This window comes from Ornithorhynchus anatinus, unplaced genomic scaffold (assembly GCF_004115215.2).
Source record: "Ornithorhynchus anatinus isolate Pmale09 unplaced genomic scaffold, mOrnAna1.pri.v4 scaffold_344_arrow_ctg1, whole genome shotgun sequence".
NCBI classification, from domain to species: Eukaryota; Metazoa; Chordata; class Mammalia; order Monotremata; family Ornithorhynchidae; genus Ornithorhynchus; species Ornithorhynchus anatinus.
This window is the reverse complement of record NW_024396779.1, coordinates 491,115-516,180: the sequence shown is the minus strand read 5'-3', so window position 1 is coordinate 516,180 and position 25,066 is coordinate 491,115. Positions and strand designations below refer to the sequence as shown.

Here is a 25,066-nt window from a genome sequence, read left to right as displayed (position 1 = left end):
AGAAAGCATCTTTTTATATCTCCTGCTGACTCTCAAATGATCTCTTCAGGTCTCCCCTTCATTGGAGCTGCGGTAAGATGACCATAGTATGAGGCTAGGCGACTGCGTTCCAGAAATTCATTGTCCGTGATGCGGTCTTGCCATTTCCCATTGAGTCTGGCCCATAAGTGGAGGTGATAGAAAGGCTCAGGGAGCCGGATGTGCCATCTGTTGGCTGTTTCACTGGGGGGCACTGGGTCTCAGAGAGAGGTGATTCTGACCAACTGCCTCCCTCTAATCTTCCCCAAGACCCAAAGGGAAAGCATTTAGCTTCTCTAGGGATCCTCATTGGAAAGAGGAGATTCCCTTTTCCAAAGTGTCCTTATTCTCCGGTCGCTGGAAATCATCAGGAATGGACTCACGGCTGAGAAGGTAATCGAAAAAGCCACATGGCTATTCACCAGCCATGCAGAATTTTCTTTTCTGTTTAGCAAAACACTGAACATGATGGTCTGTCGTCCATACAGCAGGACATAGAACACTACCAGGACAATGACCCTCTTGGCTGCCCTGATCTCAGGCATCGCCTCAGGGGGACGTCCGGGCGCGTGAAGGTGCTGGATCTGCCGGTGGTGTCTGTGCAGGACAAACACCATGTAGCCACTGGCTGCGCTCATGAGCCCCACGAACAACAGATCCCAGGCACAGAGCACAACTGCATTTATCAGGTTGGTTGCCTCACTGACAGGGACCTCTGTGCAATATTTAAAATCCAACGTGATTCGATCCCTGGAGCCATTCCGGGGACCTGCCACAAACATCGGTGCACCAAAACCTAAGAGGAGATTGAAGATCCAGAAGAGGAGGCAGGAGGAGAGCACAAATTTGGATAATTTTGCCTTAAGCCTAGCCCACCGGGGGGTCCCGGGGCTGATGGTGATGGCCTGGTAGACGCTCAGGAGGCAGGTGTTGCAGATGGACAGGCCGCGGGCCACTCGATAGAAGTACATGACCATCTTGCATCCGACGTCATCTAGGAAATTTCCCAGGCTCCAAATTTCCAGAGCGTTTAGGACTCCCCCAGTGAGAAAAACTATGATGTTGGCTAAGGCCAGGTGAGCAAGGATGAAGTCAGAGGAGCTCAGCTGGTGGCTGGCATAGAACTTGTGGGTATAAAACAGGAAGAGGAATCCATTCGCTGATATCCCAGTGATGACCTGTATCAGAATCGCAATCCCAAAGGTGATGTCCATTCACCCCAATTCTCAGGCAGAATTAGAGAGGACCTCCTGCAAGGCAATTATGGGAGAAAGAGTGACTTAGAGTGTGAATGAGACAGAGAGAGACAATGAGAGAGGGTGCCCTATAGTGTCACAGAGATGTAAATACATACATGCACCCCTTAAATTTGTCCCGTCGTCAAAAAAAGAAGAGATATGCACATACTCTTTGTTTCTTAATGCTCCTGACATAATTCCATCATTTTTCCCCAATTTTGCCAAGAAAGGATGGAAAACACTAGTTGGGGCTCAGTGATGAAGGTAGCTCTGTGTTTGGATGGTTTCCTTCTGGGACCTGCTGACTGCTGCTGCTGAAATGTAAATTATTGTTAACCTCTAGTGTCTGTCCCCCCAGCTAGATTGTAAGATACGTGAGGGCAAGAATCCTGTCTACTAACTATACTTTCCTTTTCCTAAAGCTTCATACACTGCTCTGCACAGAGAAAGCCCTCAAGAATTCCAATTACTTAATCGAATGATTGATTGACAAAGGCTTCAGGGCTCAGCACAACTTGGGTGGGTTAAAGGCCAATAATGTCCATATTCCCAAATTTAATTTTGGTGTGCTACCAGGCTGGGTCATCAGCTGAACTAGGCTTTTCCTTAGAAGATTTGTAATGAGTAGATCGTCTTCTACCAAAATTAAAATCCAATGAAAAGCCAACTTGCTTCATACAGACTTCGATTCAGTTTTGGACCTTTTCCGAACGTGTTTGATGCTCAGCATCTCTGATGAGATGATCCGAACAATATAGTCTGCGCCTTGTGCCTTCTTTTTAATGGTATTTGTTAAGTGGGGAGGGATTGTCTCTGTTGCCAAATTTTACTTTCCAAGCACGTAGTACAGTGCTTTGCACACAGTAAGCACTCAATAAATACGAATGAATGAATGAATGAATGAATGAATGAATGAATGTGCCAGGTAGTGTACTGAGTGAAATTTAAAAAAAAATAAATGTTGGTATTTGTTAAGCGCTTACTATGTGCAGAGCACTGTTCTAAGCGCTGGGGTAGACACAGGGGAATCAGGTTGTCCCACGTGGGGCTCACAGTCTTAATCCCCATTTTACAGATGAGGTAACTGAGGCACAGAGAAGTTAAGTGACTTGCCCACAGTCACACAGCTGACAGGTGGCAGAGCTGGGATTTGAACTCATGACCTCTGACTCCAAAGCCCATGCTCTTTCCACTGAGCCACGCTGCTTCCCTGCTGGGGGAAGTGCTGGGGGAGATACAAGATAATCATGTTGGACACTGTCCCTGTCCCACATGGGGCTCAAAGTCTTAATCCCCATTTTATAGATGAGGGAACTGTGGCCTAGAGAAGTGAAGTGACTTGTCCAAAGTCACACAGCAGACAAGTGGCAGAGCCAGGATTAGAATCCAGGTCCTTTGAACTCCCAGGCCCATGCTCTATCTACTAGGCAATGATGTTTCTCTTAGTCTTTCAAAGCTAATCACGGGACCATTAATGACAATGACACTGATTCTTCAGGCCCAAGAATCCACAGTCTGAGGGGTCATTTCCCGGAGATGGTGGGAGATCCTCACTCTTTAATGGGTGCCTTTGTGAGAGTGGACCGTGACTAGTGTAAAAAGAAGCAGCGCGGCCTAATGGATAGATCAACAGCCTGGAAGTAAGAGGCTCTAGATTCTTATCCCAGCTCCACCACCTGTCTGCTGTGGGACTTTGGGCAACTCATTTCACTTCTCTATGCCTCAGTTACCTCATCTGTAAAATGGGGATCCAATACCTGTTCTCCTTCCCTCTTGGACTTTGAGCCCCATGTGGAACATTAATGGGTCCAACCTGATAATCCTATGTTGAACCAGTAGAGCAGCTGCCACATAGAAAGTGCCTAATAAATACCATAAAAAAAGATGTAGCCAAGGAATATTCTTACATCAATCATCGGGGGAGCCTGGATGAATATATCCTATCTGGAGGATTGAGGTGGAAGAGGAAGAGCTAATAAAAGACAGTAGTTTTGTACATATCTGTAATGTATTTATATCAATGTCTGTCTCCTCTCGCCCCCAGACTGTAAATTCACTGTGGGCAGGGAATGTGTCTATTGATTGTTATAGCTTACTCTCCCAAGTGCTCAGTACAGTGTTCTGCACACAGTAAGTGCTCAATAAATAGGACTGAATGAATGGATGAATTAAGTGGAGAGAGGAGTTAGCGTGGAAATGGAGGTGATTTGGGAGGAGAATATATAAATCACTCCCTCAGTCAACTGTCTCACTGATAATAATAATCATAATCATGGTGTTGGCTAACAACTTAGGTACCAAACACTCTTCTGGGGTAGATTCAAGATCATCAGATCAGACCAAGTCTACATGAGGCTCACAGTCTAAGGGGGAGGAAAAACATGTATTTAATCCTCATTTTACAAATGAGGAAAGTGAGGCACAGAGAAGTTAAGGTCAAGGTCACCCAGCATGCAAGTATTGGAACTGAGTGGAAAACTCAGGTCTCCTGACTCCCAGTCTTATGCTCTTACTAATAGAGGGTTACCCAGAAATTCATTAGAACAGGGAGCTGGGGCATTCATGTGCCTGACCTAAACCCTCCTATTTCATCCCCCATCCTCATCCCTCTTAACCCCTCCAAGCCAACCGTGGTATGGAGACACAAGTCCCCGGGTAACTTCCATCCTTCCTATGTCCATCTATTCCCAAACACACCCCAGGCCCAGCAAACACTTTCAGTTTCAGGGGGAAACATCCCCTTCCAACCTTCTGACACTGTAACCCTGTTGTCACTAGACAGAAAGATGACTCCATTCTACTCACCTGCCTCCATTTCCTCCACGGATGAAGGGGCCAGCTCTCTGACACTCCGACTCTGGTGGAACAAGGAGGAAGCAAGCATTTATCAAACAGTTTTCCTCATCACCACTTTCCCTCCGGAGCTGATTAGTGTGTGGGGTTCAATGAGTTTGGCACTGAGCATTATCTGCTCTGACACCCTGCCGGGGACATCTCCAATGATGATTCCTCTCCCTGTTGACCCTCGATCTGAGACTTTATGATCCCAGAGCTTTCTGCACAATGCAACGAGGTTAATTGACTTATCAGGCACGTCCCAGAAGAGATGGGACACAGCCTAACCCTGCAGACTTTGGGAATGAGTTGAATAAAAAAATAAAGCTGTTTAAGAGGCTATTAGCAGCTAGAAACAATACAATATCTAGCTTGACCTGGGGAGTTGATTTTTGACTGACTAAACTTGGATTGACCGGCTGTTGATACTACCATTTCACAGACAAATATCAGTCCCTTCGCATATGTCCAAAAGGAGGGGTGGGTGACGGTGGTGCTTGGAACATAGTAAGCACTTAACAAATACCATAATTATTATTATCATTCTTAGTGCAAGGCTCAGAAGCTGACTGATAGAAACACACCTCTGACCCCTGCCTACGGAATACAAATGTTGTGGTTCGCCACTGGCTGGGGTCCCTTTGGAGGGGAAGTGAAGGGGTTGGACTGTTTGTTTTCAGTGGTATTTGTTAAGTACTTACTATGTGCCAGGAACTGTACTAAATGCTGGGGTAGATACAAACTAATCAGGATGGACACAGTCCCTGTCCCCCATAGGGCTCACAGTCTTAATCCCCATTTTACAAATGAGGGAACTGAATCCCAGAAAAATTACTTGCTGAAGGTCACACAGCAGACAAGGGGTGGAGCCTGATTAGAAACCAGGTCCTTCTGATTCCCGGGCTCTAACCACTAAGCTTTGGTTACCTTGTATCTACCTCAGTGCTTAAACAGTACTTGTCACATTGTAACCGCTCAACAAATACCACAATTAATCAATTAATTAGCTAATCAACCTCCAGGACCAATTTATGGGGCAGGACTATCGATCGATCTCCACTACCCTTGCCCGAGTTAGGCCTCCTCCTTGTACTTCAGCTGTGCCCCCCATGGGGGACCTGATTATCTTGTATCTACCCCAGTGCGTAGTATAGTGTTTGACACATAGTAAGTGTTTAAAACACTATTATTATTGTTAAAATTATCATCATTATTATTATTACTAAAACCCATGAGCCCCATGTGGGACCTGACTAGTTTGTATCTACCCCAGCACTTAGTACAGTGCTTGACACACAGTAAACGCTTAACCAAAACCATTATTATCGTTATTATTACTCTCAGATCGATGCCAGTTTGCTACTGGTAGAGGTCCTCAGTCCAGATGGGCACCCACTTCGTTCATTCATTCATTCAATCGTATTTATTGAGTGCTTACTGTATGAGAGCACTGTACTGAGCACTTGGAAAGTACAATTCATCAACAAGTAGAGACAATCCCTGCCCAACAAAGGGCTCACAGTCTAGAAGGAGGGAGACAGACTTCAAAACAGGTAAACAGGCATCAATAACATCAATATAAATAAATAGAATTATACCTATATACACATCATTAATGAAATAAATAGAATAATATGTACATATATACATACAAGTGCTGTGGGGCATGAAGGGGTTGGAGCACAGGGAGCGAGTGGGACTATGGGGAGGGGAGGAGGAGCAGAGGAGAAGGGGGGCTTAGTCTGGGAAGGCCTCCTGGAGGAGATGAGCTATTCACTCAATAGTAGACCGAGAGACCCCCAAATTTCCAGCTTATCAGGGAGGATGGGAGGGAATCAAAGGGCTGAGAAAATGCTAGATAAGCTATTTACTATCTTACCTTCTTGTCCCCCGGCTATGCTTTGCTGCTTAAATGAACCTATCGGCTTTTCAGAGGCCTTCCTCAATTAAGCCCTCTTTTCCTCAACTCCCTCTCCCTTCTGCATCCCCTACGAAATTGGAAATGTTACCTTTGGGCATTTGATATTTGCCCCACCCTCAACCCCACAGCACTTATTTACATATCTTTAAATGATATATCTGAAATTATTTATTTATATTAATGTCTGTCTCCCACCTCTGGATTGTAAGCCTTTTAAAGGCAGAGAACATACCTGCAGATTCTGTGACACTGTAATAATAATAATGATAGCAATTTATAATTATGGAATTTGTTAAGCACTTACTGTATGTCAGGCATTTTACTAAGCGCTGGAGAGGATACAAGCAAATGAGGTTGGACACAGCCCCTGTCCTGCTTAGGGCTCACGGTCTTAATCCCCATTTCACAAATGAGGTCACTGAGGCACAGAGAATTGAAGTGACTCTCCCAAGGCCACACAGCAGACAGGTGGCGAAGTTGGGATTAGAACCCATGACCTTCTAACTCCCAGGCCCGGTCTCTATCCGCCACGCCATGCTGCTTCCCATACTCTCCCAAGCACTTAGTACTGTTCTCCACACATACTAAGCACCCAATAAATACCCCTGGTTGACCGATTGATCGATTCTGGGTTCTGAGCTCATGACACCTTTTATCTCTCCTCATCTCCATCTTTCCTTTTTCTATCTCTTATCTCTATCCTTCTCTGAACCCAGGTTCCCAGAAAGGCCAATCTCACTGTCTTTTCCAGTGGGATTAATTAGACTCTGAAAACCCAAGCAAATCCCTAGGGCTACTTTCTTGGAACCCTGGGATTAAAGTCTCCAGAAACACCAGGTAAGAGGTCTGATCCTCAGCCACTGAAGTCTTCACCCACGATGATCTTCAAAGACAAAACAATCAGGTTCACCTGTAACCTGGTCCAGTCATCCAGGTCTTCGAAGTGTTTCTATTTTAGCAAGAGATTGGAGAAGGTTGGCCTCCATTCCCATTGATTTTCATCCTCCCTGCACTGATGGCTTCAAATCAACTGTGTTTTCCAGCCTCTTCTCCCATTATCCTGATGGTGCTGATGGGATCAACTGGGGCAAAATGAGAGGAAGGAACGTGTGAGTTGAAGAACTTGGTATCCATGAAAGTATAAGGGGGTTATAAAAAGATTCCAATTCACCACTGCTACTGCTTTCTTAGAACAGTAGGCATCAGCATGTCCTGTCAGGTAACATCACCACTTCCTGTTTCCAGTTGGGGCTTGATTCATTCATTCAATAGTATTTATTGAGCGCTTACTATGTGCGGAGCACTGTACTAAGCGCTTGGGATGAACAAGTCGGCAACAGATAGAGACAGTCCCTGCCGTTTGACGGGCTTACAGTCTAATCGGGGGAGACGGACAGACGAGAACAATGGCACTAAACAGCGTCAAGGGGAAGAACATCTCGTAAAAACAATGGCAACTAAATAGAATCAAGGCGATGTACAATTCATTAACAAAATAAATAGGGTAACGAAAATATATACAGTTGAGCGGACAAGTACAGTGCTGTGGGGATGGGAAGGGAGAGGTGGAGGAGCAGAGGGAAAAGGGGAAAATGAGGCTTTAGCTGCGGAGAGGTAAAGGGGGGATGGCAGAGGGAGTAGAGGGGGAAGAGGAGCTCAGTCTGGGAAGGCCTCTTGGAGGAGGTGATTTTTAAGTAAGGTTTTGAAGAGGGAAAGAGAATCAGTTTGGCGGAGGTGAGGAGGGAGGGCGTTCCAGGACCGCGGGAGGACGTGACCCAGGGGTCGACGGCGGGATAGGCGAGACCGAGGGACGGCGAGGAGGTGGGCGGCAGAGGAGCGGAGCGTGCGGGGTGGGCGGTAGAAAGAGAGAAGGGAGGATAGGTAAGAAGGGGCAAGGTGATGGAGAGCCTTGAAGCCTAGAGTGAGGAGTTTTTGTTTGGAGCGGAGGTCGATAGGCAACCACTGGAGTTGTTTAAGAAGGGGAGTGACATGCCCAGATCGTTTCTGCAGGAAGATGAGCCGGGCAGCAGAGTGAAGAATAGACCGGAGCGGGGCGAGAGAGGAGGAAGGGAGGTCAGAGAGAAGGCTGACACAGTAGTCTAGCCGGGATATAACGAGAGCCCATAATAGTAAGGTAGCCATTTGGGTGGAGAGGAAAGGGCGGATCTTGGCGATATTGTAGAGGTGAAACCGGCAGGTCTTGGTAACGGATAGGATGTGTGGGGTGAACGAGAGGGACGAGTCAAGGATGACACCAAGATTGCGGGCCTGCGGGACGGGAAGGATGGTCGTGCCATCCACGGTGACGGAGAAGTTTGGGAGCGGACCGGGCTTGGGAGGGAAGATGAGGAGCTCAGTCTTGCTCATGTTGAGTTTTAGGTGGCGGGCCGACATCCAGGTGGAGACGTCCCGGAGGCAGGAGGAGATGCAAGCCTGAAGGGAGGGGGAGAGGACAGGGGCGGAGATGTAGATCTGCGTGTCATCTGCGTAGAGATGGTAGTCGAAGCCGTGAGAGCGGATGAGTTCACCGAGGGAGTGAGTGTAAATGGAGAACAGAAGAGGGCCAAGAACTGACCCTTGAGGAACTCCAACAGTTAAAGGATGGGAGGGGGAGGAGGCTCCAGTGTAGGAGACCGAGAATGATCGGCCAGAGAGGTAAGAGGAGAACCAGGAGAGGACAGAGTCCGTGAAGCCAAGGTGAGATAAGGTATGGAGGAGGAGGGGATGGTCGACAGTGTCAAAGGCAGCAGAGAGGTCAAGGAGGATCAGAATGGAGTAGGAGCCATTGGATTTGGCAAGAAGGAGGTCATGGGTGACCTTAGAGAGAGCAGTCTCGGTAGAGTGGAGGGGACGGAAGCCAGATTGGAGGGGGTCTAGGAGAGAATGGGAGTTAAGGAATTCTAGGCATCGATTGTAGACGACTCGTTCTAAGATTTTGGAAAGGAAGGGTAGTAGGGAGATAGGACGATAACTGGAGGGGGAAGTGGGGTCAAGAGCGGGTTTTTTTAGGATGGGGGAGACGTGGGCATGTTTGAAGGCAGAGGGGAAGGAGCCCTTGGAGATTGAGTGGTTAAAAATAGAAGTTAAGGAAGGGAGGAGGGCAGGGGCGATGGTTTTAAGAAGGTGAGAGGGAATGGGGTCCGAGGCGCAGGTGGAGGGGGTGGCACTTGCGAGGAGGGAGGAGATCTCCTCTGAGGATACTGCAGGGAAGGATGGGAAAGTAGGGGAGGGGGTTGTTGGGGGGGAGGGGAGAGGCGGAGGGGTGACTTTGGGGAGCTCAGACCTGATCGTGTTGATTTTCGTGAGGAAATAGGTGGCCAGATCATTAGGGGTGAGAGATGGGGGAGGGGGAGGAACAGGGGGCCTAAGGAGAGAGTTAAAGGTCCGGAACAATCGGCGGGGGTGACGGGCATGGGTGTCGATGAGGGAGGAGAAGAAGCTTTGCCTGGCGGAGGAGAGGGCAGAGTTAAGGCAGGAAAGGATAAATTTGAAGTGTGTGAGGTCGGCTTGGTGCTTGGACTTTCGCCAGCAGCGCTCAGCAGCTCGAGCATAGGAGCGTAGGAGGCGGACGGAGGAGGTGATCCAGGGCTGTGGGTTAGTGGAGCGAGAGCGGCGGAGGGAAAGGGGGGCGAGAGAGTCGAGATGAGTAGAGAGGGTGGAGTTGAGAGCAGAGACCTGATCGTCGAGAGTGGGAAGAGAGGACAGGGCGGCAAGGTGAGGAGAGATGCTATTGGAAAGACGGATGGGATCGAGAGAGCGGAGGTCTCTGTGGGGCAGTAGCGAAGATTTGCAGGGGGAGGGAGTGTGAGAGATGAGGCAGGTGAGAAGGTTATGGTCAGAGAGAGGGATTTCAGAGTTGGTGAGTGAGGAGATAGTGCAGCGGTAGGAGATGACGAGATCGAGGGTGTGACCGAGTCGGTGAGTGGGCGCGGTATGGTGGAGGAGGAGGTCGGCAGAGTCGAGGAGGGATAGCAGGCGGGCGGCAGAGGAGTCGTCGGGTACATCCGTATGGATGTTGAAGTCTCCAAGGATCAGAGTGGGCAGAGAGAAGGAGAGGAGGAAGGTGAGAAAGGGGTCAAGGTGGTTGAAGAAGTCGGAGGTGGGACCGGGAGGGCGGTAGATGATGGCGACAAGTAACTGGAGTGGGTGGTAGAGGCGAATGATATGGGCTTCGAAGGAGGGGAAGGAGAGGGAGGGGGGAGGAGGGATAGTGCGGAAGCGGCATCGGGGCGAGAGGAGGAAGCCGACGCCTCCTCCCTTACCGGTGAGTCTGGGGGAGTGGGAGAAGGAGAGGCCTCCGCCGGAGAGAGCGGCGGCGGAGACCGTGTCTTCGGGAGAGAGCCACGTTTCCGAAAGGGCGAGGAGGAGGAGAGAGCGGGAGAAGAAAAGGTCATGGATGAAAGGTAGCTTGCCTGTAATAGAGCGGGGGTTCCAGAGGCCACACTTGAAAGTAGCTGTGGGTGCAAGGGGAGGAGGGGGGGAAGGGCGGGGGGAGGGGAGGGTTTGGATGGGAAGGAGGTGGCGGGGCCCTGGACGAGGAGAGGGGGATGAGGGGTGGCGGTGGGACAAGAGGACTGGGATGGGGCATGGGTGGGGAAGAGAGAAGGTGGGAGGGGGTGAAGAGGGGGTTTGGTGGGGGGAAGAGTAGGGGGAGCAGACAGGTGGGGAGCAAAATGAGAAATTTCCTGATTATTTGTTTGGTTACAAAGTGGTCCAGAGAGTCTTTTAGATTGAAGATTAAAGGCGTAGGGAGACATGACTCCATAAGAAGTGCCATCACTTGGTCAGACAATTGCTCATCCAGCCCAGATTGATATCTCTGGATTTTATTTTTTTTAGCATTTTGTTAATCAATCAGTGGTCTTCATTGATAGCTTACTCTGTGAAATAAGCCCTTTGTGGCAGGCACTGTACTGTACTGTGGCAGGCTGTGATGGATACAAGCTAATTGCTTTGGACACAGTCCATGTCCCTCGTGGTCTCACAGGCTTAATCCCCATTTCACAGATGAGGTAACTGAGACAAAGAGAAGTGAAGTGACTTGCTCTAGGTCATCGAGCAGATCAGTGGGGGAGCTGGGATTAGAACACAGGTCCTCCGACTTCCAGGCCAGTGGTCTTTCCACTAAGCCACCTCGCCTCCACCCGATGTAGCAATAATAATAATAATGTTGGTATTTGTTAAGCGCTTACTATGTGCCAAGCACTGTTCTAAGCGCTGGGGGAGATACAGGGTAATCAGGTCGTCCCACGTGAGGCTCACAGTTAATCCCCATTTTACAGATGAGGTAACTGAGGCACAGAGAAGTTGTGACTTGCCCACAGTCACACAGCTGACAAGTGGCAGAGCCGGGAGTCGAACCCATGACCTCTGACTCCGAAGCCCAGGCTCTTTCCACTAAGCCACGCTGCTTCCCAAACTAGAGGCTTTTGGGAGCAATAGGAATGTAGAATCCTATCCTGCCTGGATTACTGCATCAGCCTCCTTGCTGACCTCCCAGCCTCCTGTCTTTCCCCACTCCAGGCCATACTTCACTCGGCTGCCCGGATCATTTTTCTATAAATATGTTCAGGACATGTCATCCTGCTCCTCAGAAAGCTCCAGGGGTAGCCCATCCACTTCCGCATCAAACCAAAACTCCTCTCCATTGGCTTTAAAGCACTCCATCACCTCACCCCCTCCTACCTCATCTCACTTCTCTCCTACAACCCAGCCCGCACACTTTGCTCCTCTAGTGCTAACCTTCTCACTGGGCCTCCATCTCACCTGCTTGGCTACTGCCTCCTAGCTCACATTCTACCTCTGGCCTGGAATGCCCTCCCTCCTCAAATCTGATAACCACCCCACCCCCAGCCCCCGCTCCAAAGCTTTACTGAAGGCACATATTCTCCAAGAGGCTTTCCAGACTAAGCCCCACTTTTCCTCATCTTCCACTCCCTTCAGCGTTGCCCTGATTTGGCCCCTTCACTCTTCCACCCTCCCAGTCCCAAAGCATTTATGTACATATCTGTAACTATATTTAGTCATTTGTTCTTCTCCCCCACCCAGCCCCAAAGCACTTATGTACATATCTGTAATTTTATTTATTTGTATTGATGTCTGTCTCCCCCACTCTAGACTGTGAGCTCACTATGGGCATGGAATGTCACTGTTTATTGTTGCATTGTACTTTCCCAAGCACTTAGTACAGTGCTCTGCTCACAGTAATAACAATAATAATAATAATAATTATGGTATTAGTTGAGCACTTACTATGTGCCAAACACTGTTCTAAGTGCTAGGGTATATACAAGGTAATCAGGTTGTCCCATGTGGGGCTCACAGTCTTAATCCCCATTTTACAGATGAGGTAACTGAGGCCCAAGGTCACCCAGCAGACGAGTGGCAGATCCAGGATTAGAACCCAAGTCCTCTGACTCCCAAACCCAGGCTCTTTCCACTAAGCCACGCTGCTTCTCTAAGTGCTCAGTAAGTGCTCAATAAATGCAATTGAATGAATGAATGAATGAATGAATGAATGTACGAACGGACCTCCTTGCTTCTATCTTATACTTAAGGATAGTGGAAGAAGCATGGCCTAATGGAAAGTCCAGGCTTGGGAGTCAGAGGACCTGGGTTCTCATCCAGGCTCCACTACTTATCTGCTGTGTGACCTCAGACAAGTCATTAAACTTCTCTGTGTCTCAGTTACCTCATCTATAAAATGGAGATTCCGTGCCTGTCCTCCCTCCTACTTAGACTATGAGCCCATGCGGGACAGGGACTGTGTTTGACCTATTAACTTGTATCTAAATACTTGACACATAGTAAGCACTTAACAGATACCCTAATTTTTATCATTATTATGTACCCAGCACTTAGAACATAGTAAGCACTTAACAAATGCCATCATTATTATTATAATTATTACTGAGAAATTCTATAGGGCGGAAGGTTAGTTGCTGGTACTCTTCTTTGTTCTCATAGGAAGGGAGACTTGCTATGTTGAAAGATCTTCAAGGCTGATGTTCTGACTTAGAATTTTTTTAAATAGTATTAGGAACTCACTGTGTGTTAAGCACTGTGCTAAATCCTGAGGTAAATACAAGTTAATCAGGTGGGACACATTCCCTTTCTACATAGTGCTCACAGCCTAAGTAGGTGGGAGAACAAGTATTAAACATCCATTTTGCAGATGAGGGAACTGAGATACAGAGAAGTTAAATGACTTGTCACACAGTAGACAACTGGTGGTGCTGGGATTAGAATCCAGGTTCTCTGGTTCCCAGGACCCTTTAGGCCATACTGCTTCTCATCACTGAACTAGGTGTTTGCCTGGCTCAAATGACAAAGGAATCAGGTTGGATGAAGTTGCTTCACCCTCTTTAGTTGCAAGAAGAGAATAAAAGTGAATGTGCAATTACTGGGTCCCTCTGGGAGAGGCAAAAGTCGATGTTCAATGCTTATCGCTTTCCTTGTGCAGGACCCTAACATCCTCAGAACTGTTTGTTCCAGGGAGGACCCTTTGTGTTACAAGACTCTCCATGAGTTTCCTAGGAACTTCAGGAGTTTAGACGAGCAGCGTGGCTTAATGGAAAGAGCACAGGCCAGGGGGTCAGAGGGCTCGGGTTCTAATCCATATGGCTGCTGTGTGACCTCGGGCAAGTCACTTCACTTCAAGTCTCTGTGCCTCAGTTCCCTCATCTGCAAAAGTGGGGATTCAATTCCTGTTCTCCATCCTACTTAGTCTGTGAGATGCCATGTGGAACAGGGACTGGGTCTGATTTGAGTATCTTGTATCTTCCCCAGAGCTTAAAACAGTGCTTGACGAATAGTAAGTATTTAACAAATACTACAATTATTTATCTCTACTCATCGGACCTATTCTGGGTAGTCTTTGAGGTTCCCGTTCACATTTGTTTGCCGTTTCACAGCAAAAGAAAAGCGAAAAGATTGTTCTTTACATTGCATGCATATGGACTGTAAATTCATTGTGGGCAGGGAATGTATCTCCCAACTCTGTTATATTGTATTCCCTCAAGCGCTTAGTATAGTGGTCTGCGCATAGTATGTGCTCAATAAATACCATTGAATGAATGAATGAACATGTTATCTGCCCATAAAAATCTTAAACTCTTAATCCCTTCTCAGGGTTACATCTGGAGAGTTTCTAGTACTCTACTGCTTCTAGAGAAGCAGCGTGGCTCAGGGGAGAGAAGCAGCATGGCTCAGGGGAAAGAGCCAGGGCTTCGGAGTCAGAGATCATGAGTTCGACTCCCGGCTCTGCCACTTGTCAGCTGTGTGACTGTGGGCAAGTCACTTAACTTCTCTGCGCCTCAGTTACCTCATCTGTAAAATGGGGGTTAACTGTGAGCCTCACGTGGGACGACCTGATTACCCTGTATCTCCCCCAGCACTTAGAACAGTGCTCTGCACATAATAAGCGCTTAACAAATGCCAACATCATTATTATTATTATTACCGGTCTCGACTACAGGAGGAAGAGTGAAACAGAGGCCTACCCACTCCATTCCTAGCTTGGGCAGTGGCTAGCAAGTGGAAGAAAATCTGCTACAAGTCAAAACTCACCCGTGTTGGGCAGCAGCAGCATGGGAGAGAGTGGAGGGCAGGCACTCAAGTTTACTACATGGAAATAGACAATGATAAAACACTTCCTGAGAAAACTCTATGGATATACTACCAGAATCATTGCAGATGGAGGTGGGGCATTCTGGGGAAGATGTGTCCATGGTGTCGCTATGGGTTGGAGACGACTCGACAACATAAGACAAGACAATTGACAAGAGAGACATAAACATATTTAGAACTAGGGCAATAAAAATCGATGATTAGATGTACAGTCAATCAATGGTATTTACTGAGCACTTACTGTAGGCAGAGCCCTGTGATAAGTGCTTGGGAAAGGACAAAACAGCAGAGTTGGTAGACATGCTCCCTGCCCACAAGAAGCTTCCAGTCTAGAGGAAACAGGACAAGAGGGAGGCAGTGTGGTCTAGTGGAAAGAGCCTGGGCCTGCGATTCAGGGGATTGGTTTCTGTTCCTGGCTCCACCACTTGTCTGCTGAGTGACCTTTGCCAAGTCATTTAACTTCTCTGAGCCTCAGTTCCCTCATCTACAAAATGGGGATTAAAAACCTGTTCTCCTTCCTACTTGGACTGTGAGCCCTGTGTGAAACCTGATTATCTTGTATCTACCCCAGCACTTAGTCAAGTGCTTGGCACACAGTAAGCACTTACAAATACTGCAATTATTATTATTATTATTGTTAGGACAATTGAAGTGTTCTCTGTGAGGGAATAAGCATTCTTCTTATTTTCTTCAGCCTTCCAGTAACTCCAGAATTGTTTTGGAAAAGTATTGCCTTTTCACTCTCATTTTCAAAGCTCTTATTCCCCAGGGTGCCCACAGCTTCTCTGTAGAAGGAATGTCCAACATCTCTACGGTAATGGAATTCCTCCTGCTGGGGTTCTCGGGGATCTGGAAACTGCAGCTGGTCCATGCTGCTCTGTTCCTCCTGGTCTCCCTGGCGGCCCTGACAGGGAATCTCCTCATCGTCACCGTCACCGCCCTCGACCTGCACCTCCACACACCCATGTATTTCTTTGTCAGCTACCTGGCCCTCATCGACCTCTGTTTCATCTGCGTCACCATCCCCAAGTCTGTCATCAACTCCCTGACCAACAACAGATCCATGTGGCTCCATGGAAAGAGCCCGGGCTTGGGAGTCAGAGGTCATGGGTTCGAATCCCGGCTCTGCCACTTCTTAGCTGTGTGACTGTGGGCAAGTCACTTCACTTCTCTGTGCCTCAGTTACCTTATCTGTAAAATGGGGATTAACTGTGAGCCTCACGTGGGACAACCTGATTATCCTGCATCTATCCCAATGCTTAGAACAGTGCTCTGCACATAGTAAGTGCTTAACAAATACCAACATTATTATTATTATTATCATTATTATTATTATTATCTCTTTCCTGGGGTGTGTTTTACAAGTTTTATTCTTCATATCTTTGGCATCCACTGAAATAATCTGGCTCACTGTGATGTCCCACGACCACTACGCCGCCATCTGCCACCTCTTGCGCTATGAGGTCGTCATGAACAGACGGGCTCGTGGGAAGATGGCGGCCGCCTCCTGGCTCAGCGGGGGCCTCTCCGGCCTCACGCACATGGCTGCCACCTTCTCCAAGCCCTTCTGTGGATCCAACGTGATCCAACATTTCTTTTGTGACGCTCCCCACCTCCTGGGCCACGCTAACTCCAGTGTGATCCTCAGAGAAGCTGAAGTCACAACATTTACTACAGGCCTCTCCCTGCTCTGCTTCATTTCCACCATCGTCTCTTACGTCCATATCTTCTCCGTTGTGCTGACGATGCCATCGGTGGAGGGCCGGTCTAAAGCCTTCTCCACCTGTCTGCCCCAGCTGGTCGTCGTCACTCTTTTCCTCTCCACAGGGGCCTTTGCCTTTCTAAATCTGAAGTCAAATGGTCCTTCAGGGATGGATCTGTTTCTGTCCATGTTCTATTCCATAGTGCCTCCAGCCATGAACCCCATCATCTACAGCCTCAGGAACAGAGAGCTGAAGGCCAGTCTGGGAAGGATGTTATATGGGACAGGGTCCAACAAGGGAGAAATGTTTGCTCATCCATTAGTCCTTTAGACTGTAAACTCACTGTGGGCATGGAACGTGTCTAACAACTCTGTTGTATTGGAGTCTTCCAAGAAGCAGCATGGCATAGTGGAAAGAGCATGGGCCTGGGAATCAGAGGATGTGGGTTCTATTCCTGACTTTGCCTCTTTCTGCTGTGTAACCATGAGTAAGTCACTTAACTTCTCTTTGCCTCAGTTACCTGATCTGTAAAATGGAGATTCAATACCTATCCTCCCTCCTGTGGATTGTCTTTTGCTATTACAAATAATTGTGGATTTGTTAAATTCTTCTTTGCGTAAAGTACTATATTAAACACTGGGGGCAGATACAAGATAATCAGGTCTTGCATGGGGCTCACAGTCTTAATAGGAGGGAGAACAGGGATTGAATCTCCATTTTGCAGATTAGAGAACTGAGGCACAGAGAAGTGAAGTGACTTGCCCAAGATCACACAGCAGACAAGTGGGGGAGTGAGGATTAGAATCCAGATCCTCTGACTCCCAGGCCCAGGTTTTTTACACTAGACCATGCTGCTTCTCTAAGAAGTGACTAAAAACCTCAAAATGATCAGACACAAGAAAGCTCTCTGGGTCTCTCAACTGCAGCCCGGGTGAGATTTTTCCCCCTTTCAGCCTGCTCTTCCACCCCAGCTTCACGTTCTGTAGCCAAGACAAATCATTAATCTTCATGAAGCAAGGCCCTCACTAAAATCTTTCTCATCTCCCATCCTCCTGTCTCTCCCCACTTCAGTCTTCACTCTGCTGCCTGGATTATCTTTCTACAGAAATGCTCAGGGCATGTCACCCCCACTTCTCAAAAATCTCCAGTCGTTGCCTATCAACCTCCGTATCAAACAAAAACTCCTCACTATTGGCTTCAAAGCTCTCCATCACCTGGCCCCCTACAACCTCACCTCCCCACTCCCTTTAAACAGCCCAGCCTGCACACTCTGCTCCTCTGCCCCTAACCCCCTCACTGGGCCTCGTTCTGGCCTGTCTCACCATCGACCCCTGGCCCACATCCTACCTCTGGCCTGGAATGCCCTCCCTCCTCACATCTGCCAAACTAGTTCATTTTCCCCATTCAAAGCCCTACTGAAAGCTCAGCTCCTCCAGGAGGCCTTCCCAGACTGAGCTGCCCTTTTTCTCTGCTCCTCCTCCTCCCCTCCCCATTGACCCTACTCCCTCCCTCTGCTCTACCCCTTCCCCGCCCATAGTACTTGTGTATATTTATTATTCTATTTATTTTATTAATGATGTGTATATATCTATAATATTATTTTTTCATTTTTATGCTTACTTGCTTTGTCTACCCCGCTTCTAGACTGTGAGCCCATTGTGGGGCTCTATCTGTTGCCAAATTGTACTTTCCAAGTGCTTAGTACAGTACTCTGCACACAGTCAGTGCTTAATAAATATGATTGAATGAATGAATGAATGAATGAATGAATGAATGAATGAATGAATGAATGAAGCTGTAATCACTTTCAAGATTCACTGGAATGAATAACAATTAGTCCACCTGACTGACCCCTTGGTCAGTAGACTGATCCATCATTGTGGAATCAGTCCTATTCCATTGCTGCTCTACACACCTCCAATATTCTCACCCCAAACCTTTGACTCTTTCCTTCTTCTGACTGGGTCTGATTGGACCATGGCGGAGATGGGCATTTGGGCTCTCATTACTCGTCTTGCCCTCGTCCGTTTCATTTCCATGATCGTCTCTTATCATGCGGTCCTCAGAGAGCCAGTCCAAAGCCTACTCCACCTGTCTGCCCCACCTCATCTTCATGACCTTCTTCCTCTCCACCGGTTCCTTCGATTATCCTGAAACCACTGTCCGACTCGCCCTCAATTCAATACCTGCTGGTGTCCATGTTGTGCACCATTCTACACCCTGAGGAACAGTGATATGAAGGTGGCCCTGTAGAAGATCCTGGGAAGGGAAATGCTCACCTAGAATGCAATGTAGTTCTGCTTTCAATAGCTGTTTTCTTATTAATCGGGGGTGTCTCATTGATCTGCAAATGTGGGTGAGGGGAGCAGGTTGCAACATAATCGAAATAATCTTCCATGGGCTTACATGCATGCATATATATATATGTATACATATATAAATACAAACAGCCAGAAATGGCAATGGCATGGCCTGATGGAAAGACCACAGGGTGGGAGTCGGAGGACATGGATTCTAATCCTGCCTCTGCCACTTGTCTGCTGTGCAAACCTAGGCATGTCACTAAACTTCTGTGGTCCTCAGTTACTTCATCTGTAAAATGGAAATTAAGACATGAGCCCCATGTGGGACATAGTGTGTGCCCAAGCTGATTATCTTGGATCTATCCCAGCACTTAGTACAGTGCTCTGTATAGAGTAAGCATTCAATAAATACAATTGAATGATTGATTGATTAGTACATATAAGTGCTGTGGACCTGGAGGTGCGGTGACTACCAAGTTGTTATAGGTTTCAGATCCAAGTGCATTTGGCTAGGGTCTTTTGACCATCTATCCTTTCCTTGTGATTTTGCTTAGGTTGGAGAAAAGGATCATCAATGGTATTTATTCATTCAATAGTATTTACTGAGTGCTTACTGTGTGCAGATTACTGTACTAAGCACTTGGGAGAACGCAATGCAACAGAGTTGGTAGACACGTTTCCTGCTCACAGAGAGCTTATGGTCCATCTCTCTCTCCCGGAAAGCTGAGCCTTGTCACCGCCCAGACCCTTGGAACCATCACCACGTGGGCTCGGGATCTCTGCTCCCCTGGGGGTGAGTTCTAGACCGCCGGTCCCCCTGTTCCCAACTGAATCGGCCACCACATGGACTCGGGAGCTCTCCTCCCTTGCAACGGTTCCTTGGACCGCCCGGCCCCCATTTCTCGGCTAGCTCTTTAGCAGCCTTTTGGCCGCCGACCGCCGACTCATCCATGCCGGGACCGCCTCCCTCTCCCGGGAAGCTGAGCCTTGTCACCGCCTGGACCCTTGGAGCCATCACCACGTGGGTGAGGCGCAGCCTTGGCCCGCCCGGCCCCGATTCCCGACAAGACCCCCTTTGCCTGCCGCTCGCCGACTCATCCGCGCCGCCACCGCCTCCCCCGGGGAGCTGAGCCTCGGACCGCCCGGACCCGCGCCCGCCTCATCCTTTCCCAACCTGGACCTCCGCACCCCCGCTCAAGGACTCCGACACTAAGGATCTTCCCCTCCGCCCCTCCCCGCCCCCACAGACCCCCAGACACCAGCCCCCATTCTGCCCCCCTGCTCGGCCCTGGGGACAATGTGCTCCCCTGCTCGGCCCGGGGACATTGCGCTCCCCTGCTTGGGCCTGGGGACATTTTGCTCCCCTGCTCAGGCCCGGGGACACTGTGCTCCCCAACCGCCCCCCACCCCCCCACTCCGCCCGAAGCGACCATTTTGGGAAGCCCTCACTCCCTCTTCCCCCGTGAGGTGATTCATCTTCCCCGCTCCCGCCCCGGGCGATGATGTCCTTGTTCTCACCATGTTATCTTACCTTAGCCGCCGCCTACGGCCACAACCACGGCCCCCCCCCCCCCACCTCCCCCGGACAACCTCAGGGCCCCCGCCGCCGCCTCAGAGACATTTGGTCATGAGCTCCGGGACTCTCCCGGCCGCTAGCCGCTTGACTTTGAGTTTGATCAGGTCGACCCTTAATCAAGTCGACCCCCAACCCTGGTCATCGCCCACGTATTGACACTATTGTATTGTATCATACTGTATCATGTTGCTATATTACCGATTTCGTTTGTTATTGTTTATTTTATTGTTGTCAGTGCTGCCACCCACCTCTCTGGCCTCACCTTGTCCCTCCACCCCCCCACCCCGCCCCTTCCTATCCTCCCCTTCCCCTTCCCCTTTCTTGCCCAGCTCTTTCCCGCTCTCTCCTCTGCCTCCTCCCCCCCTCCTCTCCCCCGCCCTAGAACCCCGCTTTACCAGCGCCAGCCCTCTTACCCCTCCCCCTACTCTCCCCCCCACCAAACACCCTCCTCACCCCCTCCCCCCTTCCCTCTTCCCCACCCACGCCCCATCCCAGTCCTCTTGTCCCACCGCCACCCCTCCTCCCCCTCTCCCCGCCCAGGGCCCCGCCACCTCCTTCCCATCCAAACCCTCCCCACCCCCCGCTCTCCCCCTCTCCCCCCCTTGCACCCACAGCTACTTTCAAGTGTGGCCTCTGTAACCCCCTCTCCATTACAGGTAAACTACCTTTCATCCATGACCTTTAACTTGCCCGCTCTCTCCTCCTCCTCGCCCTTACGGAAACCTGGTTCACTCTCCAGCGGAGGCCTCTCCTTCTCCCACTCCCCCAGTTTCACCGGAAAGGGAGGAGGCGTCGGCTTCCTCCTCTCACCCCGTTGCCGCTTCCGCACTATCCCTCCTCCCCCTTCCCTGTCCTTCCCCTCCTTCGAAGCCCATATCATTCGCCTCTACCACCCCCTCCAGACACTTGTCGCTGTCATCTACCGCCCTCCCGGTCCCACCTCCGACTTCTTCACCCACCTAGACCCCTTCCTCACCTTCCTTCTCTCCTTCTCTCTGCCCACTCTGATCCTCGGAGACTTCAACATCCACATGGACGTACCCGATGACTCCTCTGCCGCCCGCCTGCTATCCCTCCTCGACTCTGCCGACCTCCTGCTCCACCATACCTCGCCCACTCACCGACTGGGTCACACCCTCGATCTCGTCATCTCCTACCGCTGCACTACCTCCTCCCTCACCCACTCTGAAATCCCTCTCTCTGACCATAACCTTCCCCACCCACGCCCCATCCCAGTCCTCTTGTCCCACCGCTACCCCTCACCCCCCTCTCCCCGTCCAGGGCCCCGCCACCTCCTTCCCATCCAAACCCTCCCCTCTCCCCGCCCTTCCCCCCCTCCCCGCCTTGCACCCACAGCTACTTTCAAGTGTGGCCTCTGGAACCCCCGCTCTAATACAGGAAAGCTACCTTTCGTCCATGACCTGTTCCTCTCCCGCTCTCTCCTCCTCCTCGCCCTTTCGGAAACGTGGCTCTCTCCCGAAGACACGGTCTCCGCCGCCGCTCTCTCCGGCGGAGGCCTCTCCTTCTCCCACTCCCCCAGACTCACCGGTAAGGGAGGAGGCGTCGGCTTCCCCCTCTCGCCCCGTTGCCGCTTCCGCACTATCCCTCCTCCCCCCTCCCTCTCCTTCCCCTCCTTCGAAGCCCATATCATTCGCCTCTACCACCCCCTCCAGTTACTTGTCGCTGTCATCTACCGCCCTCCCGGTCCCACCTCTGACTTCTTCGACCACCTTGACCCCTTTCTCACCTTCCTTCTCTCCTTTTCTCTGCCCACTCTGATCCTCGGAGACTTCAACATCCATACGGAAGTACCCGACGACTCCTCTGCCGCCCGCCTGCTATCCCTCCTCGACTCTGCCGACCTCCTCCTCCACCATACCGCGCCCACTCACCGACTCGGTCACACCCTCGATCTCGTCATCTCCTACCGCTGCACTATCTCCTCCCTCACCGACTCTGAAATCCCTCTCTCTGACCATAACCTTCTCACCTGCCTCATCTCTCACACTCCCTCCCCCTTCAAATCTTCGCTACTGCCCCACAGAGACCTCCGCTCTCTCGATCCCATCCGTCTTTCCAATAGCATCTCTCCTCACCTTGCTGCCCTGTCCTCTCTTCCCACTCTCGACGATCAGGTCTCCGCTCTCAACTCCACCCTCTCTACTCATCTCGACTCTCTCGCCCCCCTTTCCCTCCGCCGCTCTCGCTCCACTAACCCACAGCCCTGTCCGCCTCCTACGCTCCTATGCTCGAGCTGCCGAGCGCTGATGGCAAAAGTCCAAGCACCAAGCCGACCTCACACATTTCAAATTTATCCTTTCCTGCCTTAACTCTGCCCTCTCCTCCGCCAGGCAAAACTTCTTCTCCTCCCTCATCGACACCCATGCCCATCACCCCCGCCGATTGTTCCGGACCTTTAATTCTCTCCTTAGGCCCCCTGTTCCTCCCCCTCCCCCATCTCTCACCCCCAATGATCTGGCCACCTACTTCATCACAAAAATCAACACAATCAGGTCTGAGCTCCCCAAAGTCACCCCTCTCTCTCTCCCCTCCCCCCACCAACCCTCTCCCCTACTTTCCCATCCTTCCCTGCAGTATCCTCAGAGGAGATCTCCTCCCTCCTTGCAAGTGCCACCCCCTCCACCTGCACCTCGGACCCCATTCCCACTCACCTTATAAAAACCGTCTCCCCTGCCCACCTCCCTTCCTTAATTTCTGTTTTTAACCACTCAATCTCCAATGGCTCCTTCCCCTCTACCTTCAAACATGCCCACGTTTCCCCATCCTAAAAAAACCCGCTCTCGACCCCACTTCCCCTTCCAGTTATTGCCTTATCTCCCTACTACCCTTCCTTTCCAAAATCCTAGAACGAGTCATCTAAACTCGCTGCTTAGAATTCCTTAACTCCCATTCTCTCCTAGACCCCCTCCAATCTGGCTTCTGTCCCCTCCACTCTACCGAGACTGCTCTCTCTAAGGTCACCCATGACCTCCTTCTTGCCAAATCCAATGGCTCCTACTCCATTCTAATCCTCCTTGACCTCTCAGCTGCCTTTGACATTGTCGATCATCCCCTCCTCCTCCACACCTTATCTCACCTTGGCTTCACGGACTCCGTCCTCTCCTGGTTCTCCTCTTATCTCTCTGGCCGGTCATTCTCGGTCTCCTTTGCTGGCGCCTCTTCCCCCTCCCATCCTTTAACTGTTGGAGTTCCTCAAGGGTCAGTTCTTGGCCCTCTTCTGTTCTCCATTTACACTCACTCCCTTGGTGAACTCATTCGCTCTCACGGCTTTGACTACCATCTCTACGCAGATGACATGCAGATCTACATCTCCGCCCGTCCTCTCCCCCTCCCTTCAGGATCGCATCTCCTCCTGCCTCCAGGATGTCTCCCCCTGGATATTGGCCTGCCACCTAAAACTCAACATGAGCAAGACTGAGCTCCTCATCTTCCCTCCCAAGCCCGGTCCTCTCCCAGACTTCCCTATCACCGTGGATGGTACGACCATCCTTCCCATCTCTCGGGCCCGCCACCTCGGTGTCATCTTTGACTCGTCTCTCTCGTTCACCCCACACATCCGATCCGTTACCGAGACCTGCCAGTCTCACCTTTACAATATCGCCAAGATCCGCACTTTCCTCTCCACCCAAATGGCTACCTTACTGCTACGGGCTCTTGTTATATCCCGGCTAGACTACTGTGTCAGCCTTCTCTCTGATCTCCCTTCCGCCTCTCTCACCCCACTCCAGTCTATTCTTCACTCCGCTGCCCGGTTCATCTTCCTGCAGAAGCGATCTGGGCATGTCACTCCCATTCTTAAATACCTCCAGTGGTTGCCTATCAACCTCTGCTCCAAACAAAAACTCCTCACTCTATGCTTCAAGGCTCTCCATCACCTTGCCCCTTCCTACCTCTCCTCCCTCCTCTCTTTCTACTGCCCACCCCACATGCTCCACTCCTCTGCCGCCCACCTCCTCACGATCCCTCAGTCTCGCCTATCCCGCCGTCCACCCCTGGGCCACGTCCTCCCGCGGTCCTGGAATGCCCTTCCTCCTCACCTCAGTCTAATTCTCTTCCCCTCTTCAAATCCCTACTTAAAACTCACCTCCTCCAAGAGGCCTTCCCAGACTGAGCTCCCCCCTTTTTCCCTCTGCTCCCTCTACCCCCCCCCTTCACCTCTCCGCAGCAAAACCCTCTTCTCCCCCCTTTTCCTTCTCCTCCTCCCCCTCTCCCATCCCAGCCCCTCAGCACTGTACTTGTCCCCTTGACTGTATATATCTTTATCACCCTATTTATTTGCTTATTTTGTTTTAATGAGATGTTCATCACCCTGATTCTATTTATTTGCCATTGTTTTTATGAGATGTTCTTCCCCTTGATTCTATTTATTTCCATTGTTCTTGTCTGCCTGTCTCCCCTGATTAGACTGTAAGCCCGTCAAAGGGCAGGGACTGAATCTGTTGCCGACTTGTACATTCCAAGCGCTTAGTACAGTGCTCTGCACATAGTAAGAGCTCAATAAATACTATTGAATGAATCTCTGTTTCCTCATATCTTGGTCTTCCTGTCCCTCTCCCTCAGGCTTGTCTCCTTCACCCCCCTTGCCTTCCCCTGTCTCTTAGTCTAATTCCCTCCATCTCCCCCACCCTTTTCCCTCTGTCTCTCACTGTCTGTGCCTCTTCCTCTCTCTCCCCCACATGAAGGCCTTGCTGGGGAAGATTTACTCTGGCATCTTCATTTCCATGGACAAAATGATCCTCTCTCTTTCTGGGGTAATAGGAGTATGGAGGGATCTCCTTGGGTGAAGCAGCATGGCCCGGTGAAGAGCCTGAGCCTGGGAGATC

At 50.1% G+C, this 25,066-nt stretch overlaps 2 protein-coding genes and 1 pseudogene across 2 annotated transcripts; 1 reads left to right on the top strand and 2 right to left on the bottom strand.

Moving 5' to 3' along the window:
• Window positions 315–1,232, bottom strand: ORNANAV1R3056 (vomeronasal 1 receptor ornAnaV1R3056). The gene is given in 1 exon segment (NM_001253448.1): window positions 315–1,232. A coding segment is annotated over 1 exon segment (918 nt).
• Window positions 315–1,232, bottom strand: ORNANAV1R-PS3413 (vomeronasal 1 receptor ornAnaV1R-ps3413 pseudogene; annotated as a pseudogene).
• Window positions 6,891–16,673, top strand: LOC114808882 (putative olfactory receptor 14L1). Its single transcript, XM_029057140.1, has 3 exons — window positions 6,891–6,986; window positions 15,410–15,705; window positions 16,118–16,673. The coding sequence occupies exons 1-3, from the start codon at window positions 6,891–6,893 to the stop codon at window positions 16,671–16,673; spliced, it is 948 nt and encodes a 315-aa protein (XP_028912973.1).
• Window positions 16,674–25,066: the final 8,393 nt, after the last annotated feature.